Genomic DNA, 18,536 nt, shown 5'->3' with positions numbered 1-18,536 from the left:
AAGATAATATGACAAATAATATGCCACTACATAAATGTATGGTATTCCCACACCTTGAACACCGCATGCAGTTCTGGTCACCCCATCTCAAAAAAGATATATTGGAATTGGAAAAAGGATAGAGAAGGGCAAAAAAATTATTAGGAGTATGGAAGGCCTTCAATATGAGGAGATCTTTAAAAGGGATTGTTTAGCTTAGAAAAGAGATGACTAAAGGGGATATAATGGAGGTCTATAAAATCATGAATGGTGCGGAGAAAATGAATAAGTATTATTTACCTCTTCATGTAACATACAATCCAGGAGTCACACAGTGAAATTAATAGTCAGCAAGTTTTTTTTTTTTAAAGGAAGTACTTCTTCACACAGTGCACAGTCAACCTGTGGAACTCATTGCCAGGAGATGTTGTGAAGGCCAAAGATACAACTGGGTTAAAAAGAGAATTAGATAAATTCATGGAGGATAGGTCCATCAATACCTATTAGCCAAGATGGTTAGGGATGCAACCTCATCCCCTGGGTGTCCCTAATCCTCTAGAAGATGGGACTGGATGACTAGGGATGGATCACTCAAGAAATTGCCATGTTCTGTTCAGTTCCTCTAAAACATCGGGCACCAGCCACTGACAGAAGACAGGATACTAGGGTAGAGAGACCATTGCTCTGACTGATTATGGCCATTATGTTCTTAATTCTCTTTTTTAACTGACAAGCCTCCACAGTGATTGTTTCAGAAGTAGTAGGATTTGTACTACAGTATTACCTATAGACCCCAACCAGGGATCAGGACCACATTATCCCTGGCACTCTACACAAAAGATGAAAAGATAGTTCCTGCCTGAAAGAACTTATATTCTAACTGTACTTTTGACTCTAGACTTTTTTGTTTTTTGAAGCAAGCTTAAGTCTTCAGCAGACATTTGATGTGCCATATCAGAGCTGGCAATACTCTACTTTGGCATTATTAGATCTCAACTAGAGAGTCCATTAAACAAAGTTCTATTTCTTTCCTGTTTTCTGATTATTCCCCCCTCCCCTTTATTTTAGGGTCAAATCCACTTCACATTTTGCTAAAATATTCAATTTTGGACCCAGATCTAACCTACCAATTTTGAGGCCAATATGACATTTTTGTTGCTTGTTGAAGGAAGAGGCCCAATACTGGACCTATAACTAATTTGCAAACTCAGTTTAGAACAACTGCTGTCACTCCATAATTTTTTATCCTAAAACTGTGCAGAGTAAAAACATATGCCGTGTTTTATTCCAAAGGTGTCTGTATTAGTGGTGGGTGAGCTCCTGGTATTTGAGGTCTGAGTGTGGAGAAGAAGAGGGTATAGAAAGCTTCTGCCTTCCCTATCCAAATTGCATAGCAGGATCTTTCCCTAGTGTTCAAGAAGATATGTAGCAACCATGGCAGTGCATACTGACTTATCAATTCAAAAAACACTTTTATAATAATTAATGGGAAAAGTATATCTCTACAGCTATATGCTTTTCATACAGACAATTCCCAAAAGTACTTTACAGACTGGACCAAATTCTCTCTAACTGGGGCTGCCAGTATATCCTTTATTTAAGGGATCATTCTGGCCAGGACAGGTTTTTACTGGGGGGGGGGGGGGTAGGGAAATGTGGGGAAATGGAACAGCATGGGCTGTAGCTATGAGATGTGTCCAGCTAACCTTTACGCTGCACTCGATAGTCCATGCTGAATCTTGTCCTGGCCGGCATGGTCCTTAGAGGGGAGGATATACCTGGCAACATACATCTTCCTCATCACATCTAGAGAGGATTTGGTTCAGTCTATAAAGTACTTTGAGAACCTTCTGGATGAAAGGCATATAATAGTAATGTTATATTGTTCCTATTAATTATTATTTAAGTATTTTGTGAACTGATGAATTAGAATCAAATGAATGGACAGTGATTCCAGCTTGCTAGCTACAACTCACTTTCAAAAGTGCTGGCTGTTATGGGCGTAACTGACCTCCTCTTTAATCTCTTTTCCATGCTCCTGTATGCAATGCATAATGCAATTTCTCACATTCCTTTAGCTACAGTATCTACTGTGCCTGCCTTCTCCTCGGGGACTAAGGGAAACAACGTCTTTTCCTTAACAAGTAATTTGCTTGCAGGTTATATTTTGTGGGATTTAGTGCATTCTGACAGAAAACTGGGAACTTTTGCAACACTCGCATTTTCCAAGAAATCATGCTGCATTAAGCCACAAGCATATTATTTCAATTTTAGAACAAATATTTAAAACCAATATATTTTTGAGTGGGGAAAGCTTTTGTGTTCAACAGCAGCAATCACCTTTTTGTTGAGACATTTCCTTTCCCCTCTCCCCCTTTTAATCTTAGTGGAGACTCTCACAAATAATCCTAGCTATTCATGGAAGTAAGAGCAAACTCAGTGATTATCGTGTCAACCAAATAGACATATACAGTTTACAATGAATGCAGACCAATCAACTTTTTCCCCTCAATACCCTCCAATACCATCCCAAACAGTCTATCGGCCTCATCACAATCTGTTTACAGGAGCTGACGGATTTACAGACCGACACTTCTAAAGAAAGTTCTCTTAGTACATGAAGTGATTGCAGGCATTAATCAAGGAATAAATTCCTGTGTCACTTTCCTTCCTGAAGCTGGAAGCAGGCTTGCACTGGCCGAGAGCAGAAATACCAGGAAAAAAAAGGAGATTGCTGAGAATGAAGGGGCCTAATTAAACTTACACTGAAGTCTTTCAATTGATATTAAAAGGAGCTGAATACATCCATAAAATCATGCCAGCCAGAAACAAGCCACAGGTTGTGGAAAACCACTCCTCATGTTTTCAAACTCAGTGTTTCATGAACAAATTGAACTGAGTGGCAAAGAAGGCGAAGACATTCTTTCAGCTGCTTAAATACCAATGCTAAGAGTCTGATAATAAAGAGCAAGAGCAATTGGAAAATCTCATTGATGAGGAGAAATTTGATATAATTGGCATTACTGAAGAATGAGTCAGATGAATCACTGGTTACAGCCTGTTTAGGAAAGATGAAGTGGGTAAAAGAAGTGGGGTGTGTGTTTATGTGGAGGAGTGTCGTTCTACATTAAAGATATCATTACCTGTTTCGGGTTATTGATAAATCAGAACAACAGGATCTTGAATGGATCAATGTTCCCAGTAGGGGCTGTGGTGGGGGTCAGTTACAGACCATGGAATCAAACCAGAGAACAGGGTGAGTTGTTCCTTAAGAGCTTCTCTGTAAAGTGTTTAAAGAAACTTGTGCTGTTATGAGGGACTTCAGTTTGAGGGACATATACTGGAGATCTCATGAAACCAGTAGTAGAACATCATTAAAGTTTCTAAAAATTACAGCAGATAATTCTCTAACACAAATAGTATAGCACCCCGTATGAAGTAATTCTATTTTGGACCTCATGAAGATGAACTGATTGTTGGATCTGATTACAGTCATTATAAGACTCTATCACAGGTATTTTTAGTAAAAGTCGGGACAGGTCATGGGTGGTAATCAAAAATGCAAATAAGCCCAAGACCTATCCCTGATTGTTACTAAAAATATCCTGGGGACGGTGGCAGGGGGTGGATTAACAGTCAGAGCACTGCTGGTGGCTGAACTCTGGCAGCTGCTCCAGCCCTGCTACTGCTCCTGCAGCAGGGGCTAACTGCCATTGTTCCAGCCCCAGGACAGCTGACACAACCCTAGCTGCTGCTTCAGTCATGGGGCCTCGGCTCCAGGGTCCATGACAAGGGATCCTAGGCACTACAGTAATATAAATAAATCAAAAATAATACTAAGGTTTAATAAATGTTGGCATACTGGGGAAATTTCAGAAGACTGGAAGACTGCTATTGTCATGCCTGTATTCGAAAAGGGCAAATGGGATAACCAACCTACGCAAAATAATGGAAAAGCTGCTATAGTAGTCAATCAATAAAGAATTAAAGAATAGAAACATACAAAGTATCTCATCAAACAAACTTGCTTTCATTTTTTGAAGTTTGGCTGTTATAGATAGATTGATGTGATATACTTTATATATGCATAGATGTGATATACTTTAACTTTTGTAAGGCCTTTGACTTGGTAACGCAAAACATTCTGATTAAAATATTAGCACTACACAATATCAAGAAAGCACACAACAAAGGGATTAAAAACTGGCTAACTGACAGATCTCAAAAAGTAGTTGTCAATGTGGAATCATCATTGAATGGAGTGTTTCTAGTGGGTTATTCAAGGAGCAGTACCAGGCCCAATGCCATTCAATATTTTACCAATGACTTGGAAGTAAATATAAAATGACTACTGACAAAGATTAGCGGAGTGGTAATAATGATGAGGACAGGACAGTACAGAACAAACTGGACTTCTTGGTAAACTGGGCCCTTTCAGACAAAATGTGTTTTAATACAGCCAAATGCAAAGTTATACATCTAGGAACCAAGACTGCAGGCTATACCTACAGAATGGGGGACTGTATCCTGTGATACAGTTATTTTTAAAAGCATTTAGGTGTCACAGTGGACAAGAAGCTAAATATGAGCGCCCAGTGTGATGCTGTGGCAAAAAGAGTTAACAAACCATGGAAGCATAAACCAGGGAGTACTGAACAGCAGTATGGAGGTGATTTTACTTCTATAGATGGCCAGTGGTAAGGCTGATACTAGAATACTGTCTACAGTTCTGGTGTCCACACTTCAAAAACGTTGTTGAATAATTGGAGAGGATGCAGAGAAGAGACACAATAATGATATGAGAGCTGGATAGAAGAGTAAAAAAGCTCAATCTATTTAGTTTTTCAAAAAGAAAATGGAGAGGTGACTTGATTATGGTGTATAAGTATCTTCATGGGAAGAAAACAGTGGACACTAACGGGCTTCATAATTTAGCAAGACCTAATGGCTATAAATTAAAGCCAGACAAATTCAAATTTGAAATAAGGCCTGCTTTTTTAATGAGGGTGATTAACATTTGGAACAAACTGCTAAGGCAAGGGGCTGATTCTCCATCTCTGGCTGTCTTCACATCAAGTATGGATGCCTTTCTGGAAGGTATACTTTAGTCAATACAGACTATTGGGCTCAATACAGGCGTAACTAGGTTCTGTAGCATTTGTTCAGAGGAGTCAGACTAGGTGATCTAATGTTTCTTTCTGGCCTTAAAAGCTATGGAAAAAATGAATCTCTGGAAGTCTTGAGAAAGCTAAGGACCAAAGAAAATTTTCTTTCTGCAATTATTTCCAATGAGCATAGTTGTTTTCACTCCTACTGGTCTCTGAGTCAGAAACAATGCCAGCTTAGCTGGTCCTTAAAATGGAAAGAGAACTTGGATAAGAATTAAATTCTTGAAATACCAGGATAAAAAATGTATACTTAATGTTTTCTTTATGGAATTAAATTTAAAATTACTAGGACCCTGAGTTTCTTTTCTCAGACATCATTCTGGAGACCCAGAGGTGCAGGGCAGCCTTCATCCCTATTAAAAATAAACTAAGGAACCGGAAGGCCAAATTCAAGCTGTGCTATCTGATGCTATTGAAGTGACTGTTTAAAAAATGAAAATAAATAAAAAACAGCCATGAATCCTTCTACAATAATGTAAAACCACTGATATGTTCTAGTAGGTTGTTGAAGTGGCTAAGAAAAAAACAAAATAAACCTGGTACTACTGCAAATGGCTCTGTTCTAATAGCACAAGATTAAGGAATTAGCTGTATTTGTAAACCTAGCTCTGGTTCAAATAAGTACTTATCTGAATGTTTATATAAATACTGTGGAAGTGTATGTTTGTGTAAATACAGGAACAATAAGGTATGTGAGATGATATCCCTAAACAACTTAATCTAGCATTGTGTGATAGTATATTTTATCCTGAGTTCATAGGTTCATCCCCCAGCTTTTCCAAGGCGATCCCTTGGAGGATTTTTGCTTTATAGTTTTTATGCCTAATGCAGATTCACATAGACACCCAACTATATGGCTGCAGAAATATTAGGATTAGCCTACTATACTGCTTCTGTGTAATAGTTGCAAAAAGTTTGGAAGGCTGATCAGAGTTGAACTAGCATCTTCATAGCATTCTGACCTTTTACTATGTATTCTGATATTAACCCAATAGAGCTAATATCCTGGGCACCTGTTACTAATTTATCAATTTATTTGTACTTACTTCACTTCCTACTTTATTTATTCATTTGATTTAGCTTTAAGGTTGAACCAATTTTTACATCATTCTTTTTGTTCCTCTCCCATGGTCATTCTCTTCCTAGCATGATTTGGTCTCTTCTGTTTGTGTCATGTACCTTCCTGTGTTTTAAAAGGGGAGTGGTACATTATAGACTGAAATAGCTTGTAAAATGAAGTAGTCAGTATGACATGCATGACAAGGCCCCTGCTAAGGCTGAAAGTTCAGAAATCTGGAGATTTTATGTAAATTACATAACACACTAATTTGTATATTTGATGACTATGTATCACCTTATTTACATAACTGAACTATGGCAAACTAAAGAGCAGAACTAAGGCCTGACAAGTTTACTGCATTGAATAAGCTTCAGGAACATAGTGATTGCTGTGCTCCTACCTGGCTCTGGCATCAATTTGGACTGGCATCCAGATATCTCTGACCCTGGCTGCTACTTGTTCTGGATTTGGCAGGGAGCTGGGGCTAGGTTAATACCCCTGGGGATGGCTGGGGGATCTGTCTGCTTCCTGATGGGGATGCTCTGGCTAAGCTGTTAACCCCTAGTTGGCACTAAATGCTGGATGTTGCTTGCCCCATGCTTCCTTGCTTTAATCAACTTTTGCTCGTCCTTCTTCCAAAGGCTGTCTAACCACCAGTCTAGCCCCCAGTGTGTACTCCACTTTATGCTTATCTGCCTATGGCCCCATTACAGCAACCAATGATCACCAGGGTTTTGAGATACACTAATCCCACTCCCTTCCATTAGACTCAACCCCTATATGGGTACTGAGAGGTAAAGTAGCACTGGAGCTGTTACAGCACCCTTATCCAGGTGAGGATTTCTTTACATAGGAGGAATCTTCCATGGACTAGTTAAGCTTTTTAAGGTTACTTTACAGTGGAACAGCCTTAACAAATCAGAAAATTTGGCCCACTATCTGTGCAGTTATGTGATACTGTCAGCAAAAGAAGTGCTTAGTAGAGGTGTCTTTTCCTTTGAAACGCCTATTTTTAAACTTGATGACATGTAGCAAATGTCCTCGCAGAAATTATCACTTGTAGTGAGTTAAGAACAGGAGGTGGAGGCTTAGTAGGACTCTGAAGTCTGGCAGGAGATCCTGCTTTATTTGGGATCTCACTTTTCGTCATTAACTTTTTTGGACGCGTAGTAAAAAACTGACAACTTGCTGTCAAAGGACAGTGGTTAAAATATTTTTTAAAAGGAATGTCAGTAATAAAACAGATTATAGAGAGACAGTGAAGACAGTGCCACTTTGTACTTTAAAACACACCTTATGGATGTGTCCCACACTTTCATTTCTGGTTACTAATCATCATATCTACTGAAAAGACTACACACCTGGGTATGGCCAGGAGGCGAGAGGCTTGCATCCTTCTCTGTAATCATATATATATATATATATATATATATATATATATGTTTAAAAAAAGCAAAAGAGGGACTTCAGACACTATCAATACGGGAGAAAATCTTGGCTTACTGAAGAAATATACATTCTAAACTTTCATTTTTCAACTCCAACCAAGTTTCCACATACACTGAAATTGGCAACCTTTCATGGATTATTTTAAGAAAGAGTAGCCAGTGGTTCCTAATGTTTTTGGCTCGAGAGCCACAAATATAATTTTTACAACCCTGAAGGGCCACCAATCTCTGCCAGCAGCCCTCCTATCCCCTCCATTGAAGCCAGAGGGAAGGATTTTAGCGAGGAGGATCTTCCATCCCGCCTGGCTGCACCAGGTAAACCGAGCACTCCATCTGGGTCCCTAGGCAGTAGCTCCCTTCTGCAGCCAAGGGAACAGGAGATCAGTGCTTCCCTCCTTCTGGCTCCAGCAGGGACCCAGCACCTACGGCCACAGGTGGAGCACTTTGCCATGATCTCCCGTCTCCCAGGTGGAGCACTGATCTCCCGTCCCCTTGGCTGCAGCAAGGAGCCTGCACCAGCAATGCACTCCACCTGCGTACTTAGGAATTGGCTCCCTTCTGCAGCCAGCTGGAGGGGAGCTGTGGGCCACTCTGAAAGACCCCACCAGCCACTTTCGGTCCACAGGCCACAGGTTGGGAACCACTAGAGCAGACTGTTTATCCAAAACCTGAGATTATTTCTGTGTAACTGTTCTGCCAGCTTTTTCAAAGAGTAATTAGGCCTGAGTTCAGAAGACAGATAAAAAAATATGGTCTTGGTCACAACTGTGTCCTGAGTTAACAACCAAACACAAATCATCTGATATATGTAAATAGCAAGGGGATCTTAGACGTTAATTATGTCATCCTCTGATTAAACTAACAATTAAGTGGAGGAAAATGGATACCTATGGGGAGGGCTGTCAGTGACTGTGAGATGTGATAATGTTGTCTGAAAGAATTATGCTTTAGTCTAGGATAAGGATAGTTATATAAATGTTAATGGACTAAATTCAGCAGGGGAGAAGATGCTGTGTGGGGAAGGCCTGTGTTGACACCTACCTATGGCTTAATTATATTGTCACCCTTTTGGGTCAGCGGATACCTTTGGAACTCCCAAATTCAGCTTGGGATTCCATAATTCAAAAAAGTACTATGAATGCAGAAGAAAAGAGGTAAGCTTACTACAAGCTGTGATGAACTGAGGAAACATGCTAATACAAAAAATGACTTCATGTCTGGATCCTTCTACTTCATACCATTCTGGTATTGGGGCAATCCCTCTGGACCGTTTTCATAGACAAAGAAAATTATTCTCTGGGGAAGTGCCTGACCTGCAGCACTCAGTAAAAAACATAGACCAGAAAGGTGAATGCTCTCAAAAAGATGTTGCTACAGATGCACCTTTTGTATTCTGTGTCTAGCCAAATGTGTAGTCTTTTCAATAAACATGACTAGTGACCTGAAGTGGGGGAAGCTTTGGACACTTCCATAGAGTGTATGTTAAATACACATGAGGGATGCTAATCGTGTTACTTAATGTGCTTCTGGAAGTTGCTCAGGTACTATGGTAATGAAGACTGCTTAAGAACCTGAATAGAACTGAATTAAGACACTGACTGCAGTCACTATCTGGCTTCGGAAAGTCCTGGTGATTGTGGAGAGTGGGACGAACAGGTGATCAAAACAGTACAATTCCTCAATAAAATGGCTCACGCAAAGACTTAAACCAAAACAATCCTGTGAATGAGTTTAATAGGGAAAAAACCCCACAATCACCCCTCAAATAAAGAAGTGTAATCAACAACATGAGCAATAATAAGAGATGTGATACATACACACTAAAGGAGGGATACGGTTAAGGATGTAGTTAAGCGTAATCCTGCAGTTTTAACCCAGTTGTATTTTAGAGGTGTCTGCACCTACATAAAGTCAAGTAAGACAAATGGTACCACTGGTGCACATGATGAGTGATCTAACGTACTTAGTAACAGTGTAAAGATGCTATTGTAATTTGTTGGCTGCCAATCTTTCCCCTTTGTTGGCTGTCATCTACACTCATTGACTTATAATGTATGTTGATATATGGCTGGGAGAAAAGAAAGGAGATCACTGTGTATTACTTTCAATAATTTCCAATTTGTTTCTCTTCTCCCCTGATCCCCTTATCTAGGTCTGTACCTATCTTCTCTTTTCTACCTTTTCCTCTTACAAATAATGTACAAGTTGTGCTCAGCCTACCTATAACCTCATGATGGAACTAATCCTGAGATCTTTAAAATTCCCATTGAAATCAACAGAAGCTGGCCCAAGTAAGGACTAAGGCCCTGGTTTTCAAAAGGTATTTAGATGCTTAACTCCCATTGATTCCAATGGCAGTTGACACCTGAACATCTCTGAGAATCTGGCCCAATTACACTACTCTTACTCATTTTGAGTAATACCTTCCTCTGAATGTAATCACTGAGTAAACTACTACACAAACTGAGTAAGAGTGACAGAATTAAGCCCTATGAAAATAACAAAGGGACATATTCTGGCACTTTTATTCATCCTGAGCACAAATCAAGGCCCTGGTCATATAACACACTCATTGTACACAATGAGACTACATATGTGAATAAAGGAAAGCACGTGTTTAAGCATTTGCAAGAGAAATGACTTAATCTGATTACTTGCATGTAGCTCCATTGATGGCATATGACTTTCTGCAAGGATCTCATGATTTGGACCATTATGCCCAATGAAATGTATTAATAATTACATTTTACTCTCATCTATAGGTTTTAAGACATAATATAATGTTATGAATTTAGCTTTATTTTGCTTCCCTTCTATTTTATTTTAATTATCAGTGATGAGTGTGTGACAAATGTATATTGTATACCTTCAACTTTGTCACATGGAAAAAAAGGGAATGCTGTTTATCTTAAATCATATCTTTTTATGCATGTCTATTGTTCAAGTATTTGATAGTTTTTGTATTGATCTGAATTAAAAAGCAATAACAAAAACACATTTGCAAAAGACAATGCACATGGTGTTTCATGAAACGGAAGTATGGGGCTTTGCATTGGATAAAACAAATATAATCCAATTCCTCTGAGCAAATATTCAGAGAAAAGTATGTGTATACCCACCACACATTTTTAGACATATAACTAAGGCCAAACCATCTAGCCTCTCAATTACAAGAGTGATCACTTCAGGATTGAATACAACAGCAAAGAACCCATAAGGTTTCAGATTGTTGCAGAAGTAACTCATTCAAATGCTAATGCCATTTTATTTCCAGATGACTGTTAACTATGACCCTATGTAATCTTTAAACCAAAGCAGCATGGCATTATTGGATTTTCCTAAGATACTATTTTAATATTTGGATGAAACTTATACAGCAGATGCTACAGCTGTTTGATTTTATTATTGAACCTGCTCCATTAATATTCATGTTGACTGAATAACTGCCTATGAGCCTTTTAAAATACGCTTCTAATCACATCAGCATTAAATATTAAACTGGAACTTGTCTCTACCATTTGGTTGCTATCTCTCTTTCTTAACTTATCTGTACATGTGTGTCTGGGTGAACAGTTATTTTTGCTGATAACTTCATTTATCCTATATAAACACTTTTTTTGCAATTGTTATTTACTTAGAATACTATAACAATTCTCCCACCATGCAATCAGGAAAAGGTAATACACAACAGATGCAGGTTTGAAAGTGTTGCTTCTAGTAAACAGTTTGCCTCAGGGTTTTTGTCCTATCTTTTCTCTCTTTCTCTCTCTAGGGAATTTTTGTTCTAGGATTGCCATATGCTCTTCTCCACAGTGGATACAGTGGGCTATTTCTTATTATCCTGGCTGCAATGTTCTGCTGCTATACTGGCAAAATTCTAATCGCTTGCTTGTATGAAGAAAATGAAGATGGGCAGCTCATAAGAGTGAGAGACACATATGAAGACATTGCTAATGCCTGCTGTAAAAAGCTATTTCCCAAACTAGGTGGCATAGTTGTCAATGTGACCCAGGTGATGGAACTGATCATGACATGCATTTTGTATCTGGTTGTTAGTGGGAATTTGCTGTCGCATAGTTTTCCATATATACCCGTGACCGAAAAAACTTGGTCTGTAATTGCATTTGTAACATTGCTGCCTTGTGTGTTTATCAAAACCCTCAACATTGTTTCCAAACTCAGCCTGCTTTGTTCCTTAGTCCATTTCATTATCATCTTCATAGTGATGACTTACTGTCTGACACAAATTCATCGGTGGTCTTGGACAAGATTTAGACTCTCCATTGAGTTTGAGGATTTCCTGGTCTCAGTGGGGGTGATCATTTTCAGTTACACTTCACAAATATTTCTTCCTACTCTTGAAGGAAACATGAAAAACCCAGAGGAATTTAGCTGTATGTTGAATTGGACTCACTTTTTTGCTTGTCTCTTCAAGACAGCCTTTGCACTGACTGCGTTCCTGACCTGGGGGGAAGAGACAAAGGAAGTTATTACTGACAACCTGCCATCATCCCTGCAAAGCCTGGCGAATTTGTGCCTCTTAACCAAGGCTCTTCTGTCTTACCCATTACCCTTTTTTGCGGCCACAGAAATACTGCATACTTGTATATCTAGCAGCAATCATTCTGATTACAGAAACCCTCTGTCTGCTGTACTTTTAAGAGGCTTGGTCCTCCTCTTTACTCTGCTGATGGCCATGTTCATACCACATTTTGCTTTGTTGATGGGTTTAACAGGCAGCGTAACAGGTGCTGCTATGACTTTTCTTCTTCCTTCTCTTTTCCACTTAAAACTTAAATGGGGCAAGTTAGTGCTCCTGGAGAAATGTGCAGCCATTTTTGTTTTTATTATGGGTTTCCTTTGCAGCCTAGCAGGTCTAATCTGTTCAATAAAAGGGCTGATTGAAGCATTTGGAGGAAGGTAAAAAGGCCATCTTGACCATCTGAAGATATACTCTTGAGTGTTACCACAGTGAATGCAATGCCAAAATTTATATATGACACAGCAGAGACTTTCAAATTTGCTTTAGTATTAGAACCATTACTTGTTTTTAAAATGAGTAGAGAAAGAAAAACACACAACTTGGCTTACAACTAAAATATTTTTGTCATTGAATTGAAATGGGAGTTTCATTTGCTCTCATGTTCAGCATTAACAGTGCTGTAACAAGAAGTAATAGTAAAACAGAAGCACTTTTAATAGACCATTCCCTCTTTTAACTCACAGTTATGAGTGAGTATATATGTTCTTAAAGGAACTATACATAATCAGTGCAGTTTTCCTGGAAGTTAGCTTCGAAGATTCATTCTCCTGCAATGCAATTATCCTGTTGGTTTGGTTACAAAAAAGTCTCACTGGTAGGATGAAAAAGTGAATATGCAGTTCATTTTCCCTATTATTCAGAAAATTTCTTTGATCTTTTTATTTTATCTGACTAAATTAAAAGCTGAAATGAAGTAAATCAAGTTCAATAAACAGACACAGTTAACATCCTGTATAACTTGTCATCATCCTTAGTTTTAAAAGGTATTAGTTTAATAAAGAGAACAGCATCACAATATATTACACTATAGTGATAATTCATTACGATAGGAAGTAATCTAGTCAGGGTACATTAATGAATACATATCTTATTATACTAAATCTATGTTAAGCTAGGAATTAAAGTAATTATTTGACAGAAGAAAGTTTAAATTTCCAATATGAACAGTTTCATACAACCCTTTAGAATAGAATCAGAGTCATATGAAGGAGAATCTGATCCAACTGAACGTTGATATGCACAAAGTGGAAAGCTCAGGAATAACTGTTTAACTGCAATATTTTTCTTTGTAACATATTAGCAGTAATGCTACTGGCCTGCATGAGCAACAGTAGCCTCTCAAGGCTAACCTGGTCAATAATAAACTATGCACAATTAAACTTAAGTGATCAACACTACCGATAAGTATATCAGTCAGTTTCTTTGTATTCTTTCTGGTAATTAATGAATAATATACACTTGTCAAATTTAGGGGATTAAATATAGGACATTAATGAATTATGAAAGCTAGACTGCTGTATAGTTACAAAACTTCCAGCACAAATGAGCAAATAACTTCTAGCATCTTCTAGAGTCTTCCAGCATTTGTGTACTCTCTTAAACACTATGGGCCAAATTCTGTTCTCATTTGCTCCACATTTACACCAATTTCATTCCATCAACTTCAGTTAAATTATTCTATATTGATGCATACATAAATAGGAGCATATTTATCCATATGTATTTTTTAAAAGTATAGTCTTTTTATTTTTATGTAAAATGACAAAAAAAAGTGCTGCTCACTGAAGTAGTTGAAAGGTTATTATTACCTCCAATGACATAGACAAAAGGATATTATCACTTGGATGATGTCAATGAAAGGGTATCATTACTTTTTTATGTGGAGAATATTCTCATAAGTAAACATGCAAGAACAGTATTTGTTATATTTTATCCTTTATGTGTCTGAGGACATAAGAAGGCAGTTTGAAGTGTTGCATAAGAATTCTTGAGCTTAGTTTATTCATCAAATCTCCAAATCAAATTGCACAAGCTTTTTTTTCTATCCCATTTTCCTTTATTGCTTTCTGTCTCGTACTCTTCAGAGATTTCCTAGAGTTGCCTCAGTGAATGTGCCACTGAGGGAAGCCTTCAAATGAATTTGAATATTTCAACTAGAACTGGTTAGAAAATGGTAAAATTCTTTTTTATTTTTTTTAAAAAAACAAACAAACCCCTCAGTTTTTCTCAAAAGGGTTTGCAAAAACTTTTAGTTTTTTTAGTTTTTGAACAAAAGGTCTCCAAAACGGAGTTTGGCTTTGTTCTTTTCTAAACTGAAAATGAAAATATTATGGTTTTTAGTTTGTTTTTTCAGTTGCTGTTTTTGCTCCCTCCCTCACGCCTATGTTGCCACTGAAAATGTGTGAAAAAAAGAAAAAACAAAAAATACCCTGAAAAAAACAATATGCAAAAACTTCTCAGTTTCAAAAACAAAAATCTGTCTTGGTACTAAAAGGGTCTATCACCATATATTAGGGTGACCAGATGTCCCGATCTTATAGGGACAGTCTCGATATTTGGGGCTTTTTCTTATATAGGTGCCTATTACCCCCATCCCCTGTTCTGATTTTTCACTCTTGCTATCTGGTCACCCTACCATATATCTATTTGGTACTTATAGTGCCCCACCAACATATATATAGGAGCCTTCAAAGTATTACAAACAGAAATAGTCATCTGGGTAGAGACATGGGCAACCAAAGAATGGTGTTTGTTAGGGAATAGGAAGTTACATGGGAGGCATTTAGTGGTGGACAGGGACAGTAGGACAACCTTGTAAGCCATGCAGTCCATGTTGGAAGAGGAACTAGTGAGCTCACAGAAGAAGGGAAACCAGTATGTGGATTACTTGCTTTTCATTGGATACAGCCCCGAATGTCCCATGGATTTTTGGCTCTTGCCTACTTCATACCCTCAGACCAGCTGCCAGAGATCAACATGTGGTAGACATACCTGCTTTCCAAAAGTTTTTTTAAATTGGATCTTTCATAAGTCATTCTTAAGAATTTCAGGGTCCCTCACTGGGAAACAGACTTGACCTGAGAATCTGAAGAGCTCTTATCACCTGTAGCAACTCCACAGAACACACAGTTCTTTGGTTTGACTTCCATGACAAACTGAGCCTTTGAGGCCTTCTGTAGAAGCCAACATCTGCTACTTCAGAATCAGGGAAGTTAAAGTTGGTCATTTTTTCAGGATTCTTCCCTATAACTAATTAGCTCAAAAGTCCATAGATGCTTTATGCTGCATAAAGTTCCCATGTCATCATCATCGTCATGATGTCATAATTTACATATGACCTTTTTCATATATCAAGGTATAGAAGAAAATATGAAGGCTTGTCTAGAAGGGATATTACTACACAGCAAACTAGCATGTGAATCTTCAGCACACTAGCTTGCCGTTCAATAATATCCCATGCAGATAAAACAGAGCACCACTGTTTGTAGCAGGAGAATGTCAAGGCAAACGAGAGAATTTTTACTGCACTGTAGCAGTATCCACCACAGGACATTATTGCAAGGCAAGCTGTTGCGCTATGGATTCACTCCCTGGCTTCCACACATAACTGCCTTGTGTAGACATACCCTAAATAACAAGCAAATACAACAATGAAAGTCCACAAAAGCCCTAGCACCTCCTTCTGAAGGTAAGCACAGAATCCTGGGAAGAAAAATACTCAGTAGAGGCAATCAGAGCAGGACCAAGAGTGAGTATGTGGCTCCCAGATTCCCTCTCTGGGACTCCAGGACTCAGGAACTTTGGGGCAGATCACCCATGTGGGATACAAAAGGCCAAACACCTCCTCATGGGGCCAGGCCCAGACACCTCGAAGGGAGAAACTGTCTGCAAGAGCAGCCAGGGCAAGTAGGCCTTCAGTCTCAAGAACTCTCTGATTTACCTCTCAGCCTGCCAAGACCCAAGTGTGGGACTCAATATGTGACAAAGATACATAATAAGGGACACAATATATTCATGTAGAAAACTTGCAACTTTGGAATTGGAATCTGGAGTGACATCCCTCCAGAGGGACATTTGAAAAGTCTGGAGGCACTGGATAGGTCTGTGGAATGACCAGCACACCTCTGGGCACTCAATAAATAATACTAATAAGTAAAATCACAGAAGCCAGAGAGAATAAATAAATAAATAAATAATCAAACAAACCTACTAGGTGTTTCAGTCCATTACGCTGCCTGGTGTTGGATTATTCCTTATCCCATTTGCTAGTGCTTTGTTAAAACTTATTTTAAAAGCCAACAACCAGCATTAACTAGAAGATCCAGAATAAGTGGTGAGAAACAAACTGGAAATAAATACAGTCTTGAAAGGAAATGTCTACCAACCATTTTCCTCCTTTATTTACTGCATCTAGCAGGATCTGTCTGGTAGCAGGGTTCCAAGTTCCCTCTTCAGTGATGATATCATAAGTTACCACCAAAAACAGTCTCTCCCTGTTAATTTTCAGGTGGTTGTGATATCCTCATTGGGTTTAAGGAAAACACAGAGCCCTGAACTCAGGACTTGGCACATGTATATCCCATCTGAGGAACGTACTTGCGAACACTCAAACCAATGGGACTACTCACACGCTTAAAGCTAGGCACGTTTTAAGTACACCCCAGAATTGGAATTATAAATAGGAACAACTTCCAAACATTGTCTTTGGCTATGTAAGTGTATTTTTTTTAATGTTTAAACTTACACGTAGGGTGAAATCCAGCTCCCATAGAAGTCAATGAGAGGTTTATCATTGACTTCAGTGGAGCCAGGATTTCATCGCTACAAATTGTTAATGATGTTCAGTTGCTTTTGTAACAAAAGCTTTGCAGTCCATTTTAAAGCACTTCACTTCCTAACTGGGAGTTCTTTTCCCCACCACTATATTTCTTTCTCCTCTTTCAGCAATGAGATATGTGTTCTCTGCCAATGCTAGTGATAACAGAACATTAGAGATAGATCAGGAAAGGATATTGAAAGACAGTTGCTGAGGCCAGAACCACTTTATCTGTTCACCCCTGATTATAATGCATTTCGCTTTTCATTCTCTAAAGTGAACTCTGAATCACACATACAAAATTCATTCTACACTAATCATTTACCCTGAAAAAGTGCAAAAAAGTGTGTGGGGTAGGAAGAAATAAGGTGTATTGTCTGTGCTTTAAAAGACTAGTCTGCTACTAAATCATATTTCAATATTCAGCATTCCCATTCATGAACGATAAAACTTTAAAAACTGGTGTCTGATTGCTGAAAATCATTTATCCAGTTCTTCTGCATTATTATTAATAACTGAGTGATCTATCGCTGTAAGAAAATGTTTAATCTTCCAAATTTCAGTTGAAAAGGAAATGAAGCTCAAAAAATATTCTGATGGTATTTCAAGATTTACAGTCCTCAGGGCTCACATGGGAAATAAAATGTTAAGAAATGTATTGTGTTCTGGAATAGTTTGTCATGTATTTGAAAATACACTATTTGAAAACTTTTAAGTATTGTTGTCCACTGTTTAGATATTTGTCAGCTTGTAGCTACTTGTGAGCTATCTATCTATGGTATGTATACAGCCCCCATTACTGTATGCCTGAGCATATCACAGTCTTTTAACAGAATCATAGAAATAATGTTTTTATCTTCACAACACCTCTGTGAGGTAGGGATTATTATCCCCATTTTACAGATGAGAATGCAAAACACAGAAAGATTATATGACTTGCCAAAGGTCACACAGTAGTCTGTGATGGAGCAAGAAATTCAACCTCCCAGGTTTCCCGGGTTTCTAATGCGCTAACCACTAGACTATCCTTTTTTCCAATGGTGGGGTGCTAACACCACAGGCAGCTCTCCTGCTTTCCTCCCTCTTCTCTCTGCCAAGTTATGTCTTCCTGAGGTTATAGTATATAGTACGGTGAGCTATACAACACTTATGCTAGTGTTGCCCTTCCTGCTTGATTTTTTTCTTTTTGTGAAGAAATTAATAGAGAGGAGGAGAGAGGAAAGGTAATTTAAAGGGAAACAGGGAAGAGAGGGAAAGAGGAAAGGAGAATCAGAAGGAAAGATGGAGAGGAAATGGAAGCTAGAGGAAATAAAGGAAAAAGGAGATGGATAAAAACAGAGACAGGGAAAGTGTAGAAGTAAAGATGAAGAATGGGAGAAGAGGAGGAACCAAGAAGTGAAAGGAAGGGAAGGACAGATAATGGGAAGGAGGAACACACTGAAAGGGCAGAAAAGGGGAAAGGAGGGGAAGAGAAAAGTGTCAAGAGAGTGTAAGATGACAGAGAGAGAAGGAAGGTAGGGAA

General features: G+C 38.5%; 1 protein-coding gene across 1 annotated transcript in view; it reads left to right on the top strand.

Moving 5' to 3' along the window:
- LOC137152040 (vesicular inhibitory amino acid transporter-like) overlaps positions 1-18,536 on the top strand; it is a 95,285-nt gene that overhangs the window by 22,847 nt on the left and 53,902 nt on the right. The window contains exon 2 of the mRNA XM_067546508.1: positions 11,428-12,575. Within this exon, the coding sequence (XP_067402609.1) occupies positions 11,428-12,575 (1,148 nt within the window). The remainder of the gene's footprint in view (positions 1-11,427; positions 12,576-18,536) is intronic.

The sequence above is a fragment of the Emydura macquarii genome, unplaced genomic scaffold (genome assembly GCF_026122565.2).
Source record: "Emydura macquarii macquarii isolate MOO-44397 ecotype Brisbane River unplaced genomic scaffold, CSIRO-AGI_Emac_v2 contig_1146, whole genome shotgun sequence".
Classification (NCBI taxonomy): Eukaryota; Metazoa; Chordata; order Testudines; family Chelidae; genus Emydura; species Emydura macquarii.
This window is presented reverse-complemented; position numbering and strand designations above follow the sequence as displayed.